Source organism: Haliaeetus leucocephalus, unplaced genomic scaffold (assembly GCF_000737465.1).
Source record: "Haliaeetus leucocephalus isolate CR32 unplaced genomic scaffold, Haliaeetus_leucocephalus-4.0 Scaffold340, whole genome shotgun sequence".
NCBI classification, from domain to species: Eukaryota; Metazoa; Chordata; class Aves; order Accipitriformes; family Accipitridae; genus Haliaeetus; species Haliaeetus leucocephalus.
In genome coordinates, this window is record NW_010972776.1 from 9361471 (window position 1) to 9387347 (window position 25877).

A 25877-nucleotide genomic window follows, 5' to 3' on the forward strand; every position below is an offset into this window, starting at 1 on the left:
TGCTGTGTTGCAGGAGTTGAATGTAAGATAAAGGAGCCGGTCTCTCTGCCTGAGAGCCCTGCTGGGCGATTGTCCGGGAAGAGCCGTGCTGTGGAGGAGGAGGGCACGCTCCTGGCGGATTTGGTGTGGTAGCGGCAGGCATCCCCTCTCAGCTGCTTTTTCCCCGAGAAATCCTGGCATCGTCTTCTTCAGTGTGTGTTTGCAGCGGGGCTTGGGTAGTGCAACCTTGCATTGAGCCTTTTGGCTTGGTTGCCTTCCCTGAGTTCGAGTGCCGCGTGTCCCCTCGGGGTGCCTACCCTCACAGCCCGGGGAGGGGTTCCACAAGGTGTATGGCAGTGCAGCTAATGTTTTGTGGAGAAGGGGACCGTCCATGCCCCCTGGAGTGGCAGGTACACCCAAGGAGGTGAGCCAGACCCCTTCATCTGCTCCCTAGATCCCTGGACCACGTAAGCGGGGAGCTCTGACCGGACAACGGTGGCTGACCCCATTGCATCTCCTCTGTTCCCACCCACCCTGGGGTAAACGTGTGGGGTTTTTTTAGTGACCGAGGGCTAATTTTCTTCTCCTTTCCCCTTTCTCTCTTTTAAAGGTGAACCCCACGCCTCAGGGTACGCGAGCGCTGCTGAAAATGATGTACTGCCCATACTGCCGAGGTCTGGTATCAGTGAAGCCCTGTTACAACTACTGCTTTAACGTCATGAGAGGCTGCTTGGCCAACCAAGGGGACTTGGATGCCGAGTGGAATATCTTTATGGGTAAGGCAATATGGGTTAAAACAGCGTGTGAGTATATACTAATACTGTGTCCCTCACCTGAATGGCTTTTGTGAGCAGCTATGCTGAGCTATAGCAGGTTTTTTAGGTGTCTGTGTCGGTATCTTTTCCTTCCATACCTCTGTATACAGCACACTTTTTGCTGTTCACATTAATTTCTAAATAAATGAGACTTCTGTTGTGCCAGTGACCTCTGTTGCAGCAAGCTTTAGGAGGATGGAGCTGCCATGTGCTTGTAGCCTTGTAGTGTCTCTTCTTGCTGGACCAAGCACGTGTGCAAGCTGTTTTTTCCATACTACTCCTTATAGATTGTTGTCATCATACAGCTGTCCTTCCTGAAGCTAGTTCTCTTGCTCAGCAGCCTGGGAGTCTCCCTGCCAGCCACAGTGAGCTTTGGGAAAAGCTGTAGGCTTTACATTAAAAAATTGAATGGGACATGTGTCTGAATCTGTTTTTAAACAGCTCATTTGGCGCTTGGCCGCCATCCTTTTGAAATGTTGATAGGCCTTACACGACACTGTGCGAGTGCCTTTGCCATCCTCTTCCTCCTGTTTATTATTTCTCTTCCATGCTTATAAAACAGTATTATTCCATACATGAAACTTAGACTGAAATGTTAAATTCTACCTTGGGTTAAGGCTCAGCAGAACTGGCGATTCATCACGTTTTGGGGGCACAGGCAATAGATAATGTTAAATGTTTTCATTTGTGCTCCTTTTCCAGGAGGCTTGATTTATCTGTGAACGAGCATCCTTTGGGAGCAGTCGCTTCACTCCAGTTAATGTGTGATGAAGTGCACATGTAAAGTATCTGCCGCTACTGACAAGGCTGCGGTACTCTTGCCATCCCAGTCGTGGAAAAAAAAGACTGTTAGATAGAAAAGATTTCCCTTTCATTAAAGTGTGAGAGAAAAAAGGGGAAATTGCTGATAATTGGCATTTCAGGCTAGATTTAAATCTTAGAACTTGTTTTCCTGTGTTTTGTGCACTGGCTTTTCACTTGCTGCCTGTGCCAACTGGATGTGTGCAGCGTATTATTTTCAGAAGGCGTTTTTTTTGCCCGTGTATTCCATATAGGGAGTTAAATGTGATACTAAATTGGGTTTCCAAGTCATTCTCTGGGAGGCTGACACCACCCCCCACCCCCCCATTCCTCCCAGCCGCCTTTCTCATGAGAATATTAAGTATTTCAGCTACAATTGTTGCTGAAATAGCTCAAAGCCAGGAGACTTGCAAACATCTAGTCCAAGTAGAAAAGAGGAATCCCATGAAAGGGAAGGGCATAATGCCAGAAAACAGACAAAAGCACAAGCAGCTAATTGCTGTAGGTGGTATGCAGCTAAAGACGAACCTCAGGGGAAGCCAGTGAGCCCCGTCACACGAGACTGATCAGGGACTGCATACAATAATTAAGATTATTAAACAAGACAAAATAAATAAATGCAATTCCAGGTTGGAAGCAAAACTTTCTTCTTGCAGTGCTTCATCCCCAAGGGGCTTCTTGCCCACTCATTACTTAAGTATGATATTAAGCTTCATTACATTTATTGGCAGTATTTGCTTGGTTCTTGCACTCTGGGTTGATTGTTGCAGTGGAGTACGGATACTGAAAACTTAAGCTGTGCTTTCTTTAGACAGTTTAATAACTGAACAGGTGCTGGTTATGTTCCAGATTTTGGGTTGTATGTCAATTTGCCACTTGAGGCAAATTAAATGAAATAGATCTGATATTTGGGGCAGGGCATATGTCACAAATGTCCCGTGTGTTTAAAGGTTTAAATAAATAAATAAATAAGAAAAAAAAAGCCAAATTCCCCCCCAAACCACCCCACAACAAAAAAACCCAACCCACCTGCGTGGGCTCGATGCTATTTTGCATCGCGCATTTAGGTACTTGGTTATGGCAGCGATTTATTACTTGTCAAAAACAGATTTTGAACCTAGCAAAATAATTTAAAGATAGTTAAATGGGAGAACTTCCAACAAATGCTGCAAGTATATATGAATTTGGGTCCATATGCGTATAAAATATGCATGCGCATGTGTTAGTGGGTCTATATGAAAGTCACTTATTTAAAGCTTTTCCAAACTGGGAGGTAAAGTTTGTAGGTTTTTTTGAGACGAGAAGACTTTAGACTTTACTTCTGCAAAGTACCATTTAAAGTTGCAGCATATGAAATAATGACCGAATTGTACTCTTTTCTCCCATTTAACTATCTTTAAATTATTTCACTCTCTATTCCTGATGCAATTGTACACCAATTAGACAGGGGTATACTTTGTTTCAAACAAGCTATTGGGGGAGCTGGAGCTTTCCTGAATGAACAGTGTTAATCTCCAGTGCCTTTTCATGATCCTCGCCCCCCCCCGCCAAAGGTTTACTCTGCTCAAAGATGTCAAATTCAGGCTCCATATACATATCTGGAGGACTACTTTGTGTGCAAAGAATTTTTTTCCCCTTAAAAAAAAAAAAAAAGGTTGTTAATGAATGGTCAAGGTCTTCCCCCTCCTTCCCTCCCCTTTTAAATCAGATCTTGGGGTTAAGACTGAAAACTGCCTTTTGTTCTTCAAGTCAGACAGTGAGGCTGAAGATGTGGGTTTCTGATTATTGGTGGCACAATGCGAAAGAATTGCTTTCCTTCATGAGAGCGAGGTGCTTTGTCGCCAAGGATTGTCTCAATGCCAGTAGCAAGGACAAATGTATGCAGGAGGAAAAGGGTCTTTAAGGGATGGTGCTATATGGTGTGGGTTGGTTGGTTCCCCCCCCTCCCTCCAAATCCACTTCTATCTCCACATCACAGGGAGGAGAGACAGTCTTTGTCATGCTGTGTGTTTGTAATAAATGTCCAGGGTACATTTTTCACTCTGCCAGACTTTTTTTTTTGTGAAGCAGATCCAAGCCACCTCACCGTAGCTTATAAATACCAATTATTTTGCACCACAGCTGGGGCGAAAGAATTGGTATTTATAATCAACTCCTCTCTCCCAATAATGGAAAATCTTTTTGGGAGATGAGTTGCACCAAAGCTTCATTTCTGGCGTTAATGCGGCGTGCCCCCCCCCGACGTGCAGTGGTGCTAGCGTTATCTTGAACCCCAGCCAACTTTATTAATGTCAGACGTGGCTGCCGGAGGGAAGCGCTCCTCGCCACGACTGCTGGTGGGGACACCAGCCAGCTCCTGGTGGGAGGTAAAGGTTTGCAGGATGCCCCCAAAATCAAAACTGTGGATGAGGTGGAGGGTGTCCCCCCTCCCCCCCCCTTTTCAATGAAAGTTTATTTCATTTAGCGCTCCTTGCTAGTATCAATCCCAGCTCCTGAAGCGCTCCAGTTGAATATATTCTCCAAGGGCAATTATTACTTTCCTTATCTTTTCTCGCCAGCTTTGGCAGCTCTGCTGGAGGCCGAATGCATTTTCTCTATCGGCAGTCAAAGCGGAGGCTGCATTCCTGGGCTGTGATACATGTAACGCCATGGCACCCCCGCTAACAAAGGACCCAATTCGCTCTACATTCCCATGGTCTTGTGGATGGCCTGCCCGGCTCAAAGTTTACAAAGACGCCAAACAGCCAGAAGAATTGGGGTTTATGTTTCCTTTCAGTCTTTCACAAACACTTTATTGATCTGCGGCCTTTCCTGGCCACTCAGAGAATTAAGTAGTTACAAAATGGAATGATTTTTCTTTTTCTTTAAAAAAAAAAAAAAAACAACCCTATGCATTTTGTGTGTTTTATTATCTGTCTATTCATAATATTTTTATTTGAAATAAGCGGCTTCCTGCAAACTGCGCCGGGATGTTCTTTATGCGCGTGAAAAACCCCAAAAGCTTTGACAATGATGAACACATTTAAGTTGTGCTCCACTTGTTTACAAAAGTCTCCATTTGGTAGCACATCAAAAGCATTTTTCTCCCCTCTGGCACAATGGTATATTCATGCTAGCAGTCATTACTCAGAGATTTGAAGCATCACTTTATTGGAGCCCACCACAATACAGTCTAAGACTCTTTGTTTCATTTGTTATTACCTTTTTTTTTTTTTTTTTCCCCCCCAAATGTATTTAGTTCAGACCTGTTTGTAGTCCCTGACGGCTAAATTCCAGCCATGCCCTGCAACAGCTCTGTCGTTGGTGCTGGTGGTGTGTGCCTGCGGGGCGAGGGGTTTTCCTGGGGGCTCCAGCTCCTCCCGGGGTTCACTCCTTAAACACCGGCACCTTGGCGGAGCTGCATCAGTCCTGGCTGATGTGGTTTTTGGGATGGGTTGATCAACTGATAGAACTTTAACTAACACCCAGCAAATCTTAGGAATATTGAGTTGTCTTTAAAAAGTGGATTTGCAGGCTAGGAAGGCATCTGCAGTTCACAGAGGGGGTTTGCTGTTGGACTTATTATTATTAATTTAAATACACAAGTAGCTTAATTGTATATTTGTCATCAGTTTGTGGGGTTTTTTTTAGTGTAGTTTAACATGACTTGGGTGCTAAGGCAGAGCTATTACTAAACTGTTCAGTATGTGGAATATCTTTATAGGGCTTTAACAGGTAGCCAGAGCCCACAGAATTTTTCGGCTTGTTGAAGGTACCTTCTGTGCTTAGGAAAGGAGGATGAATGTCAGGAGAAACACTTTTCAAGAGAAATTAATAGACTGACTGTGAAACGCCCATTTCTCCTTAATGGAAAGGAACAGGCGTATCCTTGGGAGCAGGGAGGAGCTCCTGGGGAGAGGGTTTCCTTGGGGCTGGAGGGGCCGCTATGCCCTGGCCTCCCATGTCATGAGGCTAGGAAAAACTGAAGCATTAAATGCAACTGGAAATGATGAGTTCGTGGCAGAGCATCATGAAGTGACGCAGGAGGGGAGACCAGCAACCGGGGTGCTTTGGGATTGAGGCACTGCAGTGAAAACTTAACATTAAATAAAGGTTGCGATGGGCGAGAAGAGACGAGTGCTTAGCACCAGACGTGTACCTGGAGGCACCTTCTAGGGAAGAACCAGAGAGAGGGCTTAAATGCGATGCAGGGTGAAAGCCTTAATGCCAATAATAATTTCTCAGAGGAAGTAGTGGATGTTCAGTAGCTGCTATGTTTAATGATGTAGTTGATGAGGACTTGCATGTTGGCACAGGAGGAATGACCTGGTGTTGGCTGAGGGACTTTTCCATCTCCCCTTGTGTAGAGACGTGCCAAAGATATCATTAGTGCACAGCGTTTGCTCTGGTCTCATGCAGTCTCCCTCGTCCAAATTATCCATGTAATGCCAGAAGGTGCAGTCCCTTGGCTTCTCCAGGCACGGCAAGCCCGTAGCTTTCCGTAAGGGAGAGATGGTAGCAATGATCATTTTGGGTCCTTTTGCATCGATGTCTTACATTCAGGACCAGCACGAGGAAGCCAGTGGCTTTGAAAGCAGTCTTGAAAAACAAATGACACAAGGCAGCCTTTAATAAATGAGCATGGAGAGGAGGGTGTTAGTAATGCTTGTTCTAATGGGAGGAGGTGATTACAGGCTGCTGGTTGGCAGGCTGCGATGGCTCTCCCTCGTTTAATGTGGCTTTTGATGTATATGAGCCTGTGGTTTGGTGCTGGCAGCCTATAAGTGCCTGGTGAAGTTGTAGACTCTGGGAACGGAGCAAAATGTTTCCTGGAGATGTGGGCTGGTCAGATGCGACGTTGCAGTGGTTAATGTCTGCGTGCTCAATCTGTTACCCTTGTTATCTGTTATTCTTGAAGCTCCTCCATTAAAAGCCTTCGTTTCTCTCTTTGTGTTAGATTCGATGCTGCTGGTAGCAGAGAGGCTGGAGGGTCCCTTCAACATCGAGTCAGTCATGGACCCCATTGATGTGAAAATTTCAGATGCGATCATGAACATGCAGGAGAACAGCATGCAGGTGTCTCAGAAGGTCAGTGGGCCAGGCGGACACTTGGGCTTTAATTATCTAATGTGTTTTATTTCCCTGTTCTCATCAGTATGTTTTTTCCTTTGATGCCCTTTCAAGTATATATAAAGCTGATGTATTACTGTGGGCAGGGGCTGGGTTGGAGCCTGGAGAAGGGAGGCTCTTGTGACCTCTCATGTCATAAAACCCTTTCCTTCTCTTGCGTAGGTTTTCCAGGGATGCGGCCAGCCAAAAACACTTGCCCAGGGCCGGACCGCTCGCTCCGTCTCCGAAAGCGGTTTCAGCACTCGTTTCAGACCCTACAACCCGGAGGAGCGGCCGACTACAGCTGCCGGCACGAGCTTGGACCGACTGGTGAGTGCCTGGTCCTGCCGGTGCCGCGCAGGCGCTTCGCACCTGTGTACCGCAGAGTATAATTTTCCATTTGTAATTTATAGGGTTTCTTAATATTCCTTGGCTGTCTTAAACTCTCTGAGGGGTGTAATCTGCCTATGGCTCTAGACATGAATTACCTCAATGCTTCTATGTCAGAAAAGTGCCTGTTTTAAAGGCTTGGCTTATGAGTAATATGTGTTTGAGGAGCAGTGTTTAATTTTGTATTAAAAAAGTAAATCAACCATCAAAACACTCAGCCTGAAGATCTGGTCTATACACGTCTGTTGTGATAAAAAATACCTCTCCAGCTTCACTTTTAATGAGCGTTTGGTATTCTGGATTATGTCCTGTGTTTCTTTTTTTCTTTTATTTAATAGGTTACTGATGTGAAAGAAAAGCTGAAGCAAGCCAAAAAATTTTGGTCATCTCTCCCTGGCAACATTTGCAACGATGAAAAGATGTCTGTAGGCACTGTCAATGAGAACGAGTGCTGGAACGGGAGCGCCAAGAGCAGGTTTGGCGATGCTGCCGCCCTCTGTTAACTCTCTCCCTCTCGCCCCGGCTTTTCCCGGCGTGCCAGCCCTCTTCTCCTACAGGAGTGACCCCGGCTCCCCCGAGCCAGGCTGCTGCCGTTACCCCTGTTTTTTTGTAGATGGAAGAGCTTGAATGCAAAGCTAAAGGGTTGCCCAAGCTCTACATGGTGGTTTGTTTTAAAGGAGGGAACCGAGCCTAGATACCCAGATACGGCGTCTCTCCTTGGACTTAAACCTCTTACTGGTTGCTCATGGGTTCGGGGAGCTGATTTGTACAAAATCCTGTATCACGGCCACAGAGCAGGGATGCTTATGTTGTCTGACAGCGCTGTTGCCCCAGTGCCCCCAGTTGGTGTTTCTACCAGGAGCTATTGCTGCGTTCCTTGTTGAGCAAGGGCAGGGGGAACGGAGTTGGTGAAAGGTCCTCTTCTCTGCTGCTGAGGTCAGTGGCACGAGGGGACCGGTGGTTTTCATGCACGCTTTTTATGGGAAAATAGTTTCAAAACTTTTTCTTCTCTTTTTTCTTGTAAGGAAGAAATTACCAACACATGAATAAGCCAAAGGTTTTCTGTCATATGGTTTCTGTAACTGTTTAGCTTTTATTTTGGAAATAGAAGTTTCCTTTTTTCTCTTTGCTTACTGAGGAAATAAGCAAAATCCAAGATGTTCCATTAAAAAAAAAAAATAGTTGTCCAGGGTTGTCCAGCAGTTTTTCTAGTAATAGCAGTTTTTGCCCTTGATATTTTTGGGGCGCAGGACTGAGCCATGTCACATAAATTTTGCACTGTTTTGTGTGTGCCTGAAACTCTGCCTTGCTTGGCCAGGGCAATGGTTTGGGTCTCTGCGACAAGAAATGGCTCTACCCTCCTGAGGTCTTGTTTATGAGCGGCTTGTACAGGACTTTTCACAGCAGATTTCCCCAGTGCCACAAGGGCCGGCACCAGTAAGGAGGGGAGATGGAGACTTGGCAGCCCTGGGCAAGGAGACAGAGGGGAGGCTGGACATCCTGTGTGGGTTGTGCAAGATATTTTGCTTTGCTGTTACTGTTTTCTCTGTGCCTCCAATAAGCTAAAAGTTCAGTAGTCTTCTACACTTTGGTCTCTCTCTGACTTCTTTGAAACATATAATATTGATCACAAATAATGACAAAACCACCAACAATAATAATGATACAGGACAGGGTTTGAGCATGCCCCTCAGATGTATGCTTATATCTCATTGCCTGGTCTCCAAGATCAGTAGATTGTGCTAAAGGCTTTTATCTCTCTCGTGATACTGATGTTGGTATCATATCTAAGAAAAGTAATGTTTTCTTCTGTTAAACAGCGATTTTTCTTGCAAGTCAGATAATTGGAGGAGGGGAAAAAGTATCATATCCCTGCTCTGTAAGATGATACTCCAAATACCTGTTTCAGGAGACGTATTCTTGTGGGTTTTGTTGCTCAGTCTCTCTTTTAAACCAAGAGGCCATACGTGTGTTCAGACCTGAGCGCACATACCACCTCAGGCTGAGCAGCTCGGCTCTTCTCTGCTTCAATGCATGGGGTTACGTTATCTCATCTTCAACATCACAGATGTTTCTCCTGCTGGGGTTATTAGGGAAATTGCATCTCATGTCTGCGTGGTGAGAAGTACACATTTAATACCCCAGCTTGATGGTTAAGGTGCATTATGCAAAGCCAGAATGACACTCTTGCCTCCAACAGTTACTATAGGTTTCTGTGGGATAGCTATGGCCCCAAAGGTTGTTTTCCCAAAAGTGTCGTCTAACTGGGCATCAAGGCACCTCAGCAGCTTGTTTTGCTCTGTTGCCTGCAGCGAGCTGATTTATGTTGTTGTAAGCCATTATTACTATAAACCCCAGATCTTCCCTCTCTTTTCAAGTTGGAGAGAAAATTGTCTTTCCCCTGCCTTTGTGGCACAGGGTGTATGAAAACAGTGTTTAATTCCACATGCTGCTCAGATTGCAGGGAGAGGAGGTGGGGTAAGAAGCCAGAGAAGGGCTCCATGGGGGTTAGCATGTAGGAAGGTCACGCTGGGCTCAGAGTATCACCCAGGCTGGAAATGGGTGGCATCGCCGAGTTCCCAAGCTGTCACCCTTTGGTGTGGGACTCCGCCGAGCTGCAGCTCTGGTACCAGCAGGAACGGTTTCTTTTCAGGTATGACTTTGCGGTGACTGGAAACGGCTTAGCAAGTCAAGTGAATAACCCGGAGGTGGAAGTTGATATTACCAAGCCAGACATGGTGATCCGCCGGCAAATCATGGCTCTGCGGGTGATGACCAACAAGCTGAAGAATGCGTACAGTGGGAATGATGTCGACTTCATTGATATAAGTATGTTTGCTGTTATTTGCCTTTTGCTCTTTCTTTTTCCCTTTTTAATTGGATTTCATACTAACACAGAGGTAGCTGGTTAAGCTTCAGCTGTGGGTAAGCGTGTTAGTAAAGTGGGTGGAAACCGGCATCTCTGACAGGCTGTGCGAGGAGGGTTGTTCCCATAGAACGGTTTGGGTTGGAAGGGACCTTTATGGGTCGCCTAGTCCAACCTCCCTGCAATGAGCAGGGACATCTTCAGCTAGATCAGGTTGCTCAGAGCCCTGTCCAACCTGGCGTTGAATGTTTCCAGGGATGGGGCATCTACAACCTCCCTGGGCAGCCTGTTCCAGTGTTTCTCCACCCTCATCGTAAAAAATTTCTTCTTTATATCTAGTCTGAATCTACCCTCTTTTAGTTTAAAACCATTATGCCTTGTCCTATCGCTGCTAGCCGTACAAAAGTGTCCACCCCTATCTTTTTTTATAAAAGCCCCCTTTAAGTATTGAAAGGCTGCAATAAGGTCTGCCTGGAGCCTTCTCTTCTCCAGGCTGAACAACCCCAACTCTCTCAGCCTGTCCTCACAGGAGAGGTGCTCCATCCCTCTGATCGTTTTTGTGGCCCTCCTCTGGACCTGCTCCGACAGGTCCATGTCTCCCATGCTGAGGACTCCAGAGCTGAAGGCAGTACTCCAGGCGGGTTCTCATGAGCGCAGAGTAGAGGTGGGGAATCACCTCCCTCGACCTGCTGGCCACGCTTCTTTTTAGGCAGCCCAGGATCCAGTTGGCTTTCTGGGCTGCAAGCGCACGTTGCCGGCTCGCGTCCAGCTTTCATCCCCCAGCACAGACGGGTGTGACGAACGGCACGCAGAAGTCGCATTAACCAGAGAACCAACGCTTACATCTCGTAAATGCCCAAACCTCCACGGGCTTGCTTTTTCCCTCCGCCCCCCGCTGCCGTCTGCAAGCGAAGCCTGGCGCTGCAGACGGCGGCGGAGGACAGCACGTGCGTTTGTCTCCCGCAGGTGAGGAGAGCAGCGGGGAGGAGAGCGGCAGCGGCTGCGAGCTCCAGCAGTGCTCCCCGGAGTTCGAGTTCAATGCCACCGAAGTCACCGGGAACTCCAACAAGAGCGATAAGAACGCGAACACTTCTGCTGCTACCAGGAGCGGTTTATCACAAGCAGCCTTGCTCCTTAGCATTTTGTTCTTGGCCATGCAAAGACAATGGAGATAATTGTGCAGCGTAGGGCGGGGAAAAAAAGACTTTGATAATAAAAGTTAGAAGGCACCTGCTTTCACTTTTATACCATCTAGGGACTTTGCTTTTTAAGTTAATGGACAACAGTGTACAGTTTTTACTATGTTGCCACTGGTTTTAAGATACTGATTATTTTTTCTTCCCTTGCTATTCTGGGAATAACAGGAACGGGGACTACCAGTCTGTCCCGTTCACCAAGAGTCCATGTTAGAGGTGGATAACAAAAATGTATATACAAGCCTGTAGTTAGCTCTGCATTTGTGTCTTTATCACTTTTTTTTTTTTTTTTTTTTTTTTTTTATTTTACCATATTTCTTACGAAAACAAAAAAACCCTAGGGTATTCTCTTGGCCTGTAACAAGTATGTGTTTCTGAAATGAGAAATATCTGTACAGAAGCAGGTTTTATTTATCATGTTATCTTATGGGGAAAAAAATAATTGCCCGACAAGGAAAAAACATGTTTCATGTAGTTAACTTCCCATTTATCCACATTATGTTAGTTGCCTTATCTGGAAAGAAGTGGAAGTAATTTGTCTTTATTACGTGGTAAAACAGAAGGTGAAGGCAGAGCTGGTCAGTGTGCCAAGCGCCCTGTTTGCATAGGGTGTTAATGCCAGGAGCAGGTTGTACTTTCTTTACGGGAGGTTTGGTTAAATTGGAAGAGACTACAGAGAATTCCAGTTCTGCAGACGCTAAGAAGAGTTGTCGTTTGTTCCCCAGGATCCTTGCAATTAGCTGTAACTCCTGTAGGTCAGTTCCCGACATGCATCCCCCGTGGGAATAAGGCATTAAACTTGTTCGGTTGGAAGCAACTTGTCGTCTCGCAGATCCAAATGCCGACACGTGTCTTGTCTGCAAATTTGTTAGATGAACGCTGGATTAATTTTTAAATTGTTTTTGGTTTGTTTTTAAGGAATACTTTGTGGGAGGGGAGGCAGGGGGGTGTCGGGTTTGTTTTTGGAAGAGTTTTGTTTCCTCTCCGGTGGGCAGCAAAAGGGAAGGAGCGGGCGGGCAGCACGCCGCGGCACTGTTGCAGGCAGATCGGAGTAGGAGCAGGCAGGAGCTGGCAGGGCTGAAGCCGCCTCCTTTTCAGTGTATTTGGTCTCCAGGGAGCCGATGCCCAGCGACTGTAGCTTTTCGGCATTACCCGAGACACCCTCGTCTCTCTCTACCTGTGCTTTTGCAGTTGGAACAGTGTTGTGGCGAACGGCAACTCTTTAATAAAAGAAATGTATATTTTTAAGAAAAGAGATGAAATAATTTTTAAAAGAGTTTAGGGAAAACAAAGTCTTTGGAAAGACTCAAAATTATTCTGCACGTCTCCTCTTGCTTTAGGTAGCCTTTAGGTCTGGCTGGACACCAGGATCCGGCCAGGAGAGCAATCCAGAGAGAGGGTTTGCTCTATTCCACCCTTGTGTTGCAAGGATAATTTTCTATTTTTATATTGAAGCATTAATTACTTGTTAGCTCAGGGTCAGCGTTATATTCAACTTTATTTTCACACCAAATTTCTGCAAAGCTATAAAGACGGAGTATTCTTGGCTGGTATAAACAATCTGGAGGCTTAATTTTACTAGAAGTAGCCAGTTATTTATTAAAACATGATGTTAGTAGAGTTACGGATATTCTGGCTAGATTATTTTTCTTTAGAAAATAAATCATGGAACCATAAAATTGAAAAAGTTATAAATTTATGTGTGGGAAAAAATGGATTGTAAATAGCTAAGTTGCCTTGCGAGGAATTGGAAAATGTGCTGATACTTAGAAACTACCTCAGTTCTGAGGAATTTCCTTTCTAGCTTTGAGTGCTATTACATTTACTTGGTAGAAGTGAATCTGGTCTCCAATATGTAGCTGAAAGAGTTATCCCTATAGACCTTGTTAGATTGTTTTTAATTTAGAGGGTTGAACTACATCCAGCTGTTTTCTTTCAGCTAAGTTCCCTAACAAAGAGAATTTCTGAATTAAATATTGCTGATGGCTTCCATGACTTTTTCTGATTTGTTTGGTTTCATGGCATTTTCTGATTGCCCTTTAATTATTTAAATGGTTCTAGCCATTTGAATTTTAATCCCGAAATAAACAAACCTTAGATGCACTACCATTGTAAATATATCGCAGTAAGTTCTGACTGGATAACCCTTCTGGCTTATACCCAGCTGGCAGGCCGGCAAAGTTAAATGAAGAAAAAAAAAATATTAAACTTCTTCAGAGCTCAGAGAATGGTGGAACAAAAGCCCTTGTGTTCAGAGGGGCTGACTTCTCCAACATCTCCCTTCTTGGCGTAAGTGTTCATATGTAAGAAAGTTGCTTGTAAATTCTCCTGCTTTCGAGCATTTCTGCTCAGAAGAAACGTTTCTGAATTTGTATTTATCGTTTTACAACTAACTGCTTACTAATTATTATTCCTTAGTTTGGTACAAGGCACCAATGCAAAGACCTGCTGTGAGTTTTAAGCGTGTCCAGTTGACTTTGTTAATAGCACAACGATCCTCCGCTATATAAAAGACAGATTTGTCACCTGGGGCTACAGGAAACAAGAGTAAACATCAATGTAGGATGATCAAAAGTTGTGTTCCTGCTTTTATTTTGTGTTTGTGTGTGAAGTCGGCTCTCTGACATGAGATTGTAAACTAAACCAGACGGGTAGGGACGAGGCATGCTGCTGACTTCGAGGAAGGCATGTGCTCCCTTCCTTCAAGTATTTCTTTTTCTTCACATAACCATTGCCATTACAAGCATGATTTAAAGAAAAATTTCCATACGTAGAATTAATAATTAAAATGAATGGAAATGGTAATGAGCTTCAAATGCAAAATGAACCAGAAAGGTGGTGTTCTTCGCAGCGTGTGAGGTGCTGTCTCCCAAAGAGTTGGAATAAAAAAATACAGCCCTTGAAACGACCTGCTTTAACAGCTCTGTGCCTCTCCTGAAACACGTACAGCTCCACGCTGCGACAGCCTCGCAGGCGACACGCGCGTACAGGCTGCTCTGGGTTCCTCCAGCGGACCAGCCTCCGCATTTACCCTTCTGGTAGCCACGACGGGGGAAAAGGGGGAGCACAAAACGGGACTCTTGTAATCAGAGTCTCTTGTTTTGTGCTGTGATGGCTGGTGTGGCCCGAAGTTGGGACAAATGACCAGGGCAGCAAGAGGAGTCCTCCCGCACCGCCGGGGCAGGGTCCTGCTCCTGCCCTCCGCCTGAGCCAACCTGGCTACTGTCCTCATGGGCAGGTTGGTGTATTCATTCTGGAGGGTGCGACCTCCCAGGACGTTGGTCATTTCTTAGACCTGATGGTGCTGAAGTTGCCGTCACCGTCCTCTCCTTGCTTTAGCTGGATGTAAGACTTGCTGGACTAGGCAAGACCTCTGGTGTGGTCCTGGCTCCTTTTTCACGATAGCATCTGGCGTTGGACGTTTCAGAGCAAGGCACATAAAAATCCCTTCCGTCTATTTGGATGCTTTTCATTATCGTGTGTCCCACAGTAATTGCTGGCCCTGTTTGTCACCCTCCCCCAAAGCCACCCTCTTCCCTCCTACCTTCGTGCAGCCCCCGGGTGAACGTGGCAGTGTCCCCCGTGGTGAAAGCAGCGACCAGACCAGTGACAGCTGCTGCTGGGACCTGCTGCCCTGCTCTCACCCTTTGCTTGCCAGCACAAAACCGTAGTGTTTCTTCTCGTCCCTGGGAAAGCCCCGTGCCCCTGGCACACCTCTACCGCCAGGAGCGACAGACACCCAGGTCCTGCTGGCGCGGGCAGTCCTGGAGCATCTTGGGGACCCCAAGGACCAAGGGCTGTGTGTGTAGAAGCTGGTGGGCATGGCTGCTGCAGGAAACCTGAGCCTCAATAAATCTGTTGGAAGAAAATAACTTGCACCTTTTTTTTTTTTTTAATGCCGGTGGCTTTATTTTTCTGCGTAAGCTAGGCTGAGTATCTAGGATAACTGCAGAGTGTTGTTGCCTCGAGTCTCTGCCTGATGTGATGGCCAGTGGCCACCTGCCTGCAGTGGTCCATAAGCCGACACTGCAGTGCCTACAGGGCTGGCGGGAGGGTGTCCTGTCCTCCGCTGCTTCTCTTCCTTCGGATGCTATCTAGGACTAGTAGTAATTTAAAAATAAATGAAAAAAAAATGCATAGAGGGCTGAAAATTGATGCAGGAACATTGCAATCCCCCTCCTGGCTGGTGGGATTTGTGTTGACCTGAGCTGCTACGGCAGGGGACTCGCAGCCGGGAGCCACCCCGGGGCAAGTAGCCACCAGCTCAGCACTGTCCCTCCTGCCTTGTGTCCCCAGGGCTGGGGGTTGCAGTCCCCATCCCAAATGGTTATGTAGTGCTGTGCTTCGTGGCATCTTCTTTCAAGCGGCTGTGATTTAATGGTTTAAGGCATCTGCAAAACACACGTTGGTTAGAGCTTGTGCAATAGCGGCATTTTCAGGACCACCTGAATGTGAACTAACCCTCGTAATGGTTTTCATTTCTTGATAATTCTATTTCAGGCATCATGTTTTCTGGGTTTGGTTTGCTTTTTTGTTGTTTTTATTGTTGTTTTTTAATCCTCTGCTGTGGTTTGTTTGAGGGCTTGTAACAGTGTAAATTGCCTGGGAAGACGCAGCTCTTTATGGGCTTGCTGTAATTCTGGGTCAAGTGTGCTTAAATTGCTGTAATTTGTATCTAATGGATTACATGGATTGAGAGCCCTTTTACAACTACTGGAGCAAGGAGGGGCTGCCCGCCCTGGGAGGAGGGGAAGGCATCCTGGGCATGGCCCGTCCCTTTGTCACTCTCCTCTGGAAGGGAGAACCATCCTTTTCGGTGGTCCCTTGGGCTAGGCAGCCTGGCGAGAGCTGGGGACCCTGCCAGATGCAGAAGGGGCAGGTGGCCACGAGGAAGATGTTTTTGCTAAACCTGGCAGGTTTTGGAGGATGCTGATGGCGTGTCCTGACGTGTTGCCTTCCTCTGTTTACTGGCTATGCGCTGTAGGCTGGGTGCTGGTGGGTAGCTGGTGGAGATGCGTTTTCTCCCTGCCCTGCCTTGTTGGCCTTTGCCCTTTTGGGCTCCTTCCAGCCTGCTCACTGCGACTTTACCCTGTTTCCTTGCTGCCCTGGCTGCTTTTTCCCAAATCCTTGCTCTTTGTGGTGTATCCTCTTGTGTGTGCCCCATGTCCCACCAGGAGCAGAGCAGGAACGCATCTCACCCGTGGACCTTGGTGGTCTCCCCTGGAAGCCATCTCCATTTAACCCCCAACCAGATATTGCTGCAACCATTAAAACAAGAGTTTTCATTAAAAAAGCAGCTCTTAAAATTTACATCAGCAAATCTGCCTCAGGTTGTTAGCCATTTCAGCAACCAGGTAATGTCTCTATCTCCCCCATGGCCACGTAGGAGCTGAGTAGGAGCAGCTTCATCCCCATCGCGCTATCTGGGCTGCCTGTGCCCCTCTTTCATGCACTGCGGCAACACAATTCCCCTACGTAGCAGTTCATCTTCCCAGCGTGTCCTGCCACATTGTCTCCTGCTACTTGTGTCATTAATTCATGTAAACTGATGCAAATCAATATGCTAAACCCCTCATTAATTGGGTTACCGATTTATACTAATGAGACTTAAAATCTTGGAGAAGGTTGAAGGTATTTGTTTCTCCTCCGAAGGGCTCAACAAGCTATTGTCAGCCCCACAATGGCTGGCCCTTGGCTGGGCTGGTAATTGCCTCGTGACTGTATTTGCATCGACATAATGGCGAGGATGTTAGCAGGAGTTAAGACATCTCATCTTTTCCTCTGAACGGGAAAATTCAGGATTAGCAAGGTGGAATGCATTTGCCAGTGGTTGCTGGCAGCCCTACTGCGTAGGGTGGCTGCTCTTCACCTATAACTCGGCTGTGTCGGTGTTTCCATTATAAACCTGCTTTTCTTCAGAGCTTTATAAGCTCAGCCATAAAAATCAGGCCTGCCTGAAAACTTGGCACGTTAGGAATTGGCCAGGCTTTTATTTTTTCTGGTGGGAAGAACTGATGATTATTTTTAGAAGAAATCGTTTCATCTGTGAAGTTTAATGGGTTGAAATGCTGTTTTGGCATTCACAAGACTTCAGACCAGCTTTGTTGAAAAGGCCATTTAGCATCATCAATAATACAGTAATGCTGAGGATCCCCAGGGAAAGGCAACTAAAACAATAGCTGAAATCTTGTATTTAAAGCTAATTGTTGTACATGTTCAGCCATTTCCCCCATGCCAGTACCACACAGCGCTCTTGCTGTCTTGTGCAAGAAGCAGATCTGAGGACGGTTAAGTCTGCAGGAGGCTTTTCACTGACGTTAACAGGCGGTGCATCTGCATTTCCAGGGACTCTTTTATGGAGGCAAGGTCGCAGATACGTATCATCTGGGTTGTTGCAGTAGAAAAGCTATTCTGATTTAACCAAGAGCCTTTTTTTTTTTTTTTTTTTTATGGCTGCCTTCCTATGAATCCCCGTAATGGAGTTTATTTGATGCACCCTGATACATGCATGAGGTAGCGGCGTAAGAGAAAGTGGCTCTCACTCAAACAGTCCTAAATGACTTTGTTGTTTGCTCTGCATTTCCCATGCACTGGTATAGGCCATGCTGCTTTCTTGAGGATGCTTCAGGTAAAATGTCTTGGGGAATGAGACGAGGCACTGACTTCTGAGAGGGTCTAGTGCCTTTGTGTCTTGGAGCAAGTGGGAACTTCAGCTGGTGTGTCCTGACTTTGCTACTTTTGCTTTTCCCATATAAAAAAAAAAAAAAAATCCCAAGTTGGAAAAACTTAAAATACATAATCACTGTTTATTCGTTATTAAGTTCTTTGGTTGGTTGTGCATTCAAAAACACTTCAGTATTGAATGAGAATTTGTTGCTACAAAATAGTGGTGGGATTTTCAGGTTTGAGCGGGGACAGTTGGGGATTACGTGGGAGAGCAAGGGCTCTCAGCTAGCCAGAGGCCAAGAGAGTCAGTATTACAAAGAAGCTGTTGTCTTTGATAGAGGTCTTCCGGAGCCTAGTTGTCTGAAAATAATTAGCCAAATAAATTAGGTGTGTTCTATTCCCTGTGTGTTCCACGCTAAGTAATTCTGACATTTGGCTTCCTCGCAAAAGGGATAATGTATATACAGCAGATAGCTCAGCTGGTCTTTTTTCAGCCACCCCCACGACACCCCTGCTCGCTGCCGCCCGCCTGGAGGGAGCACCTGCAGAGAAAATGGGGAGAGCTGTGCTTTGGACAGGTAATAACGGGCAGGAGAAGCTGTTGGGGAGCCTCGTGCTGACCAGAGGGATGGGGATGAGGTCCCTGGGGAGCTCGTCGCTGGCAGGATGGTAGGTGGGCAGAGCTGCCCTTCAGCTCCCTGTGCCATGCAGGGCACCTTTAATTGCAAAGTGATGATTAGAAAAGGGGCAAAAATTCCTTTCCTTGAAGGTGTGCTCCATCACACTGCTGTTGGCGTGGCACAGGGGTGAGTGGGAGGCTCATCCAGGAGCTCCCAGCGTTGTGGGGCTGACAGGCGCTGGTTAGAGATGAGAGGGACACGGGAGGTAAGTGCCTTGGGCAGCACTTGAGCTGCATCTCTGCCACCTACTTGCTTCCTGTCCTTTCTGTCCCTTATTTAAAGTAGATTAAATGGAGATCAGCCTTATGGTGTTGTATTAGCAGCTTCTTTCCTGAGAGGGGCTGGCAGTAGCATCTTTTGGCCCACGCTCCCGTGCTGATTTTCTCTGCGACGTGGCACAATCTCCGACAAAAAGCAGCAGGGCTGCAGCGTTTCCTGGGTTCCCTCTCTTGTTGGCCACCTTTGCAACAAACATTGCAGAGGCTCTTGCTGAACACCCTCCCGACAGAGCCGTGCTCACCTGATGCATGCTTCTTACTGCAGCGTTTGAAGCCCAGTGCAGGGTGAGAGCATTTCATTTGCAGCTCGGATGGGAGGGAGATGCAGCTGACAGCAGGGCGCAGGAGCCAGGTTTGTGCCTGGGTTTTGTGCTGCACCCTCCAGGTGATCGCAGGAACCAGAAATGAATTTGAGGCACCTGGAAGGGAAAACCTCCTCTGGCAGGATTTGTCCCTATTGCATTGCAAGGGTGGTTTGCTCCCTTCTTGGGTTTCATGCCCTTGCTGCTCACAGCCAGAGCATTAAAGAAGCAGGAACCCCAGCTGTGAGGAGTTGCTAAACCTGTACAATTGTGAGGTGCATGGAAAACTTGAGTAAAACCATGAGCAAACCTCTATTTTTGTCCTGTCTCAATGGGTGGAGGAGGCAGTGGATTCCATCCTTTGGTTTTCAAAAGCATTAAAGGGGGGGGAAAAGCCCACCAACACCCAAAACCCTTCCAGCCCCCCCCACCACGTGCATGCTGGTTGGGTGAGGCAGCGCCGGTTTGCGGTGACGAAGGCTGTGCCGAGGCTGCACGTCCCCGGGCGGCAGGCAGGACCACGGCACAGAGCCGAGCATGGGAACCATCCCGGCCGTAATGAACCCAAACTCTTTATATGCATGTAAGCAATAAAACGATGTCTCCACTGCGGGAGTGAGAATCGGGGCTCTGTGCAAGGTGCCTTTCCCTCCGGAAGACAGGGATTTTGGGGACCTGTGTAAGCAGCCCCAGGGCTAAACCCCATAAACCTCGGGCATGCCGGCACATGGTTTGTGCAGCCGCCTCCGAGCACCAGAGCAGCCGCGGCTCAGCTAATCCACGGGCGGTGGATTCGTGGCTCTCCTCTTCTGAGCGCGGCACTGAGACAGCAGAGTGGTTTTAATGAGAGCACATAAGTTAAAATTGGTTTTCTCCTTTCAAAATTAGTGGCAGACTATGGCTGTTCAGGTTGCTATTTTAACTGCTCCAGATGTCAAGCATGGCTCAGCCGAGATCAATGCGTAATCCAAAGGAAATACTATTAATTTCCAAGGAATGTGGTCAATATTTAAATGTTTTGGATCTTTTTAATATGTAGACGGTGGTAGTGGTCTAGCTGGGCTTATTAACTCTACTTTTGGAGCAGTGATTCTATTAGCATGAATTAATGTCTATTAACATTATTGATTTTCATTTATTTTAACATGCGGGCCTGTAACAATATTGGTTATTTTAGACATTCTCCAAGGCTGTACTGAGTTGGGAGCTGTTGGTTTAAGGCCTGATCCCACAAGCTTTTATCCTTCCAGTTGCTACTTAAGCCCTGACTTAGCTCCAAGCCTGTGGAGCGGCTCCCGCTGACTCCAGCAGCAGTCGGATTGAACCTGCTCCGGGTCTGCTTCATCCATCCCCGACGGCTTCATCTACAGAGAGGCTTTGCTGGTCCTTGTATGTCCAAGGTGGATTTAACCCTTGGAGCACACCAGTAGCCACCGTGGAAGATCCCTTCTGCTCTACCTCCACATCATTCTGCTAAGTCAGTATACAGTGGGGAGCCAGCCTGCCTCTTACACCTGTAACCTTCAGCAGCGACGAGCAGGGTGGACATTGGTCTATATATTAAACTCGGTTTCTAAATCAAGCCCAGGTAGACCAATTTCCCCCCCTCCTCTGACTTTTTGTGCCTATTAAATGTATAAAGTGCTTGTAGGGCAGAGTTTGTAATGAGGAACAGAGTCTTCTTGAATGTTTTGTTAAAGTTATCGAAAAAATGGAAAGCTTTAAAAAAAAGTTGCCTAAATCAGTGGGGAAAAAAACTTAGGAAAACAGTTGGAGATAGAGCTGCATCTCACAGATCTAGAAATGGACCTGTCTTTCAACAAACCAAAAAGTTCATAACTTATCATTTTCTTAACAAAATATCTGTTTTCAATAGCTGTTGAAAATATTTTGCTTGTAGAGGTCACACATTCTTAGTGAAAGATGTATCTTTTTTCGGTTAAAATATTTTTAAAAGCCAAATTATTTCCATTAAAAAAAAATTGTTTCAAATCACTGGTGAAATTACAGAGAAGTTGCACAAGAAGAAAATTATAATCAGCCTAGATATATTTTTGGAAAAAGTAGGCGCTCAGAAAAAAAACCCCAACCCAAAACGCAAAAGATTTCGGTCTGCGTCAAGAGAATGCTCTCAATAAAGGGAAACCTTTGGTTCCTTTGTCTGAAGAAACCTCACCCTTTGTTCATGTCTAAGAAAAATGTTTCTTGTTACTGAGAGAGTGTTTGCCTTGCATGAAAAAAATGTTTCTGTGGGAGATGTTTTACATTTGAGTGACGCCAGAGAGCCAACATGTTGAGCTATATTGGCCGTAAAGACCACAGGCTGATGAAGCTGGAACAATTCAATTGAAACCCTTTGGGGAAAGGGGAGGATTTCCCCTCCCTTCTCAAGGCAAGTGGGGATTTCTGGATAAGGCCGGGCTCTTTTGGGGTGGGAAAAATCCAGGGCAGGGGATGTATGTGGCACAAGGGCTGAGAGCGCGTCCAGGGGCACCGGTACCCCGGCGCCGGAGCCCGGTGCCATCGCCATCTCCACCACCCTGGCTGAGAGCACATCTGGACTGCACATCTGGCGCCGTGCACGCCTGCGGACACTGTGCTATTTCTGCCTCTATGCACTAGATGGCATTGCCAACTTAGCTATGGGGAGTGGACTTCGGCGGGGCCGTGGGCAAGGGGCTGCAGCCCCCGGCGCTCGCTGGTACCCCCACACCGCATCCTTTTGGGTAGTGCTTGGTGAGCGTCCAGAAAAAGGCACAATTTGCAGGCATCCAAGCTCTTGTGCACTCTGCGCATCAGCAGTGCTGTTGATGATAAATTGTGATTTTTTTTTTATTTTTTTTTTTTTTACATTTTCTTTTTAAGCTTCTGTTTATTGGGGAGACCGCTATACAGCTGCAGAGTCTGACACGAGCCGGCTCCAGGGTGCTGGTACCTGGGCATGGCAGAGCTGCTGGCACAGTCGCTGTGACGAGGGCATGGGTTGTGCTGATCCTTAGCAGCTGTGGTCCAGTCTGGGGTCCCGCTTTTGGGCACTGGCTGACCACATGGCAAGAAATGGTCTTTGCTGCTGCCAAAAACCCCTCCAGGTGACTTGGACAAATATGAGAGAGGCTGGGTCGTTGGCATCTTAAGGAGGAACCTGAATACCAGAGACATCAGTTCAACAACACCTCTTGATTCACCGTTCAGGCTATTCCCTTTCACTGTCTCTGCCGAGAGCCTTGTACCCATCCTCGCTGTCTCAGTTTCTCACCTTGTTGTGTGTGCTGGGCTGAGATCAGTACTGCTGAAGCCAAACAGAAAGCTGTGAGAAGAGGGTACGCCTGAGCGGTTGTTACCTGGTTTCTTGGGCACTGAATGCCTGAAAAACATGCCGAAAATAGAGGAATTGTAAACCTGTGAGCCTTCCTGAACTGTCACTTGCTCCTAGGGCTCTGAGCTGCTTTTTAAGGGCCAAAGGTACCTTGCTGCTGTATGAGTGCTTTTCTATCCCCACATCCATTCGCAGAGAGGAAACCAAGTCAATAAAATCCAGGAGGGATGCCTGGGGTTGATTTGCAGCACAGCTGTGTCCCTGAAAGCATGAAACCCATCCCAGGGGGGGTTCTCCAGGGTGTCCACCCCACCGCACAGCCCTGGGATGCTGAACAACGCGGGGACGAGCGGCCGGGGCTACTTGGTGCCCTCTTGGGTGTTTGTGCTCCGAGGCTGCAAGCACCTCCTGCCCTACCAGTGCCAGCCCCAAGGCTTGGCTGGAACAAATGCATCATTGTTTGTATCCTGCCTTGCAGTTTCTCTTGAAAACAAAATCCTGAGTAGCAGTCAAGTAAAACAGAGTTCCTGCTTTCCCAGATGGCAGTCAGCAAGGGATGTGCTCCCCTAGAAATGTCTGTGGTCTCCAGCTTGTGTCCTCCCAGGGCACTCAGGCGGGTTGACCCCAGCTTGTTTTTCATTTAAAGTTCCCTTCTGTTGCTTGGGGTGTCCGTACAGGGCACTGGTGTGTGGCTGCCAATAGATCTAATGATCAACAAAAGTATTATTTGTGTTGTGTTAGCATCTCAAAGTATCTGTGTGACTTTCCAAGCTGCTCAGCTACGTGATCAGTGTTGGTGTTGCAGAAATGGTCATGAAAAATGTTCAGGATATATCTTCACCTGGACAGTGAGGTCTGTGCTCCTACTGGAACCCCCTAAAACCTAGTGATATGGGAGACTTCATGATGCAAAACTGCTCTGCAGACTTGCAAAATATGTTTTTCTGCAAGTAAGTAAGCGTTTGGTTGTAGGGAGAGCTGCTCGCACCACTTTGGGTATTCAAGTTTCCATGGAGAGGGAGCTGGCTGCCTTTCCTGCCTGGGAGATGCAAGGCTCGGAGCAGAGCTGCTCTTGGAAAATGAAGCATTTGTGCTCAGTTCAGCTTCCCGGAAGAAGGGTTTGGCCCAAGTGTGTTGTTGGGGCCATTGCAGCACTGTCAATCAGCCATTCTTGGTTTCATGCCTTGTTCTGTACAAGACATATTTTGTACGATCTTTGACAAGTCACTTCTCTGTCTCTGTTAGCCTCTCGGAGGAACAGACATAAAACCTTATCTGCAGCAAAGAACTAAGATAGCTGTGAGCTTAAAGTGCTGCTGCAGGACTCTCCGATCCCATTAACCCCCTGCTTTACTGCCCTGCACCAATGGCCCCACCAGTGCGATATGCTGCCATTTCTGATGGATTACGGCAATTCTCCCGTTAGCGTGGGCTAGCCATGTGTGCCGGGTCTCATGCTCAGGTTGCTGAGCAAACCTCCAAAAACTTGACGGTTCATATTTTAATGCTGAGCTGCATTGTAATTTTTTTTTCCTCCTTTAATTTATGTGAACATACCAATTGTCTTAAGAACCAAAAAATCTGCCATCACAAAGCATATAAATCTGCTGTCCCTGCCTCATTGGACTAACCTCACTCCTTGGTACTCCTGCAGACCTGGGTGATGTGACATGGTGAGGGAACCAGAACATCTGTACCAAGGACTGTGAGGTGGGCAGGAAACCTGTATTTTTACTGCACACTCAGGAAAGAAATCTCATTAGATTCACGTGATCTCAAACCAATTATATTCCCTGTGCAAAAAACAGGCCTCAAGCCGTGCAGCCTGTATCTTTAAGGCAATGAAAATAAAGCAGCGGCATCTGTAGTGTCCTTCTTAATGGGACGAATTAGGAAGCATATGTATGGGCATAATCCTAGAAACTACTGTAAGCATAAGTGATTGTAGAAGGAGGGTAAGAGAGTGTGACAAAGTCTTCAGCTTTATTAAAGGAGCCCGTTATGCATATGCATGAACTTGGAGTGCCAGTGTCCAAATATTATGATTGCACCAGTCGCTCCGAGTGGTGTTCATCTGCTAGGTAAATAACAGTGAGATACTTCTATTTACAATTTAAATTATGTGAGTATTCAGCTGGCCCTCGCTCTGCCAGGCTTGACTACTTTTGACGTACATTACTCATCAAGGCAGTCGTCGTCTTGAGAAAGTCTGTCAGCGAGACTTGCCTCGGAAGCTGCAGGACCTCGTGGTGACTTCATTTGGAAAAGCAGGTTAGAAGGTCTCCCCAGAGGTCTGACCCAAAGGTTCCCATTTAACTCAGACAATTCCCAGTGACGTCTTTCCCAGCCAGGGCCGGGTGCTGTGCGGTGATACGTCCTCCCGCCCGTGTTACTGCCAGTGGCTCTCGCACCACCTCAGCGTCCCCACGCTCAGAGTGGCAGCCCGGGGAGGTCAGAGTGGCGTTTGCAGCCCATCGCAGTGGGAGCTCCCGGTGCTACAGGACTTCACTGAACCACAGACTGCTGATCCTCACCATGGCCTTTCCAACTCAAACACCTGTTGGAGATCGACTACCAAAACGGTAATGTGCATCATGACGGTAACTTGTGCACCGCTGTGTCAGTGGCGTGTCTGTTTTCCGCTGTGCTGAGCAGTTTGCAATCTTGACGTGTCTCTGAGCAATTCAGCACACGATACTTCTGGGCTGCGTGCTTTTGGGTTTTGGGTTTTTTCCAGTCCTAGGAGCAATTCCTTTGGCTCCATGGGACATGCCATTAGTGAAATCTAAAGTAATTGCTGTGCTCCCTGTGATGACAAACCAAGGATGACTCCAGTTGCTCAAGCTGAGCCCTTTTCCCCCTGGTTATAAACTACCTTAGGTTGGTGCTCAGTCCACATATGAATAATGTAGGGTATGTTTGCAGGCACAGGCAGTCATTAGAAGTTAAAAGAAATTCAAATAGAGACTTAGAAACTTATAGAATGCCAATTTATGCCTCCTTGCAACACTGTTCAGGAATAGTAGGATGGGCTTATTTATACTGATTTTTAGTGATGTGTTACATTTCTGCTATTCTGAAAGGGTGTTAAACTACGTCGCTCTCAGATTATAGAAAAGCTTCATTGTCTTTGTTACGGAGACGATTTTGTATTGAGGGATGGGGTCCATTTGCTGCTAAACAACATGCCTCCCCATTCCCTCCCACCCTTACACACAGGGTTTCTGAATTGACAAGCTAGAGCAGGTCTGTGCTCTTCTGGCATTAAAATAAATCAGGGCAAAAAGTAGCCTGATCACGAACAATGCTTTTCTAAATGCGATCTCCAAAAATGAGGTGATAACTCCTAAATTACCCCAGTGACCAGCAAACCTGTGAGTCCAGCTTGCAAACTAGTACTCAGAGGCTCCTGATGCTGTATGCCTGGAGAAGGTACACTGCGGTTTTCACGTGTGTCAGCGTGATTAACTGTTGTAAGTGCAGAGCCAGCTCCGTCTAAA

General features: G+C 46.8%; 1 protein-coding gene across 1 annotated transcript in view; it reads left to right on the top strand.

Annotated features, from left to right (window-relative positions):
- The window catches only part of GPC4 (glypican 4), a 67281-nt gene extending 55575 nt beyond the window's left edge, over positions 1-11706 (top strand). The window contains exons 4-9 of the mRNA XM_010572491.1: positions 590-755; positions 6532-6662; positions 6867-7013; positions 7412-7548; positions 9727-9902; positions 10906-11706. Coding sequence (XP_010570793.1) covers positions 590-755; positions 6532-6662; positions 6867-7013; positions 7412-7548; positions 9727-9902; positions 10906-11114 — 966 coding nt within the window. The 3' untranslated portion in view covers positions 11115-11706. The remainder of the gene's footprint in view (positions 1-589; positions 756-6531; positions 6663-6866; positions 7014-7411; positions 7549-9726; positions 9903-10905) is intronic.
- Positions 11707-25877: the final 14171 nt, after the last annotated feature.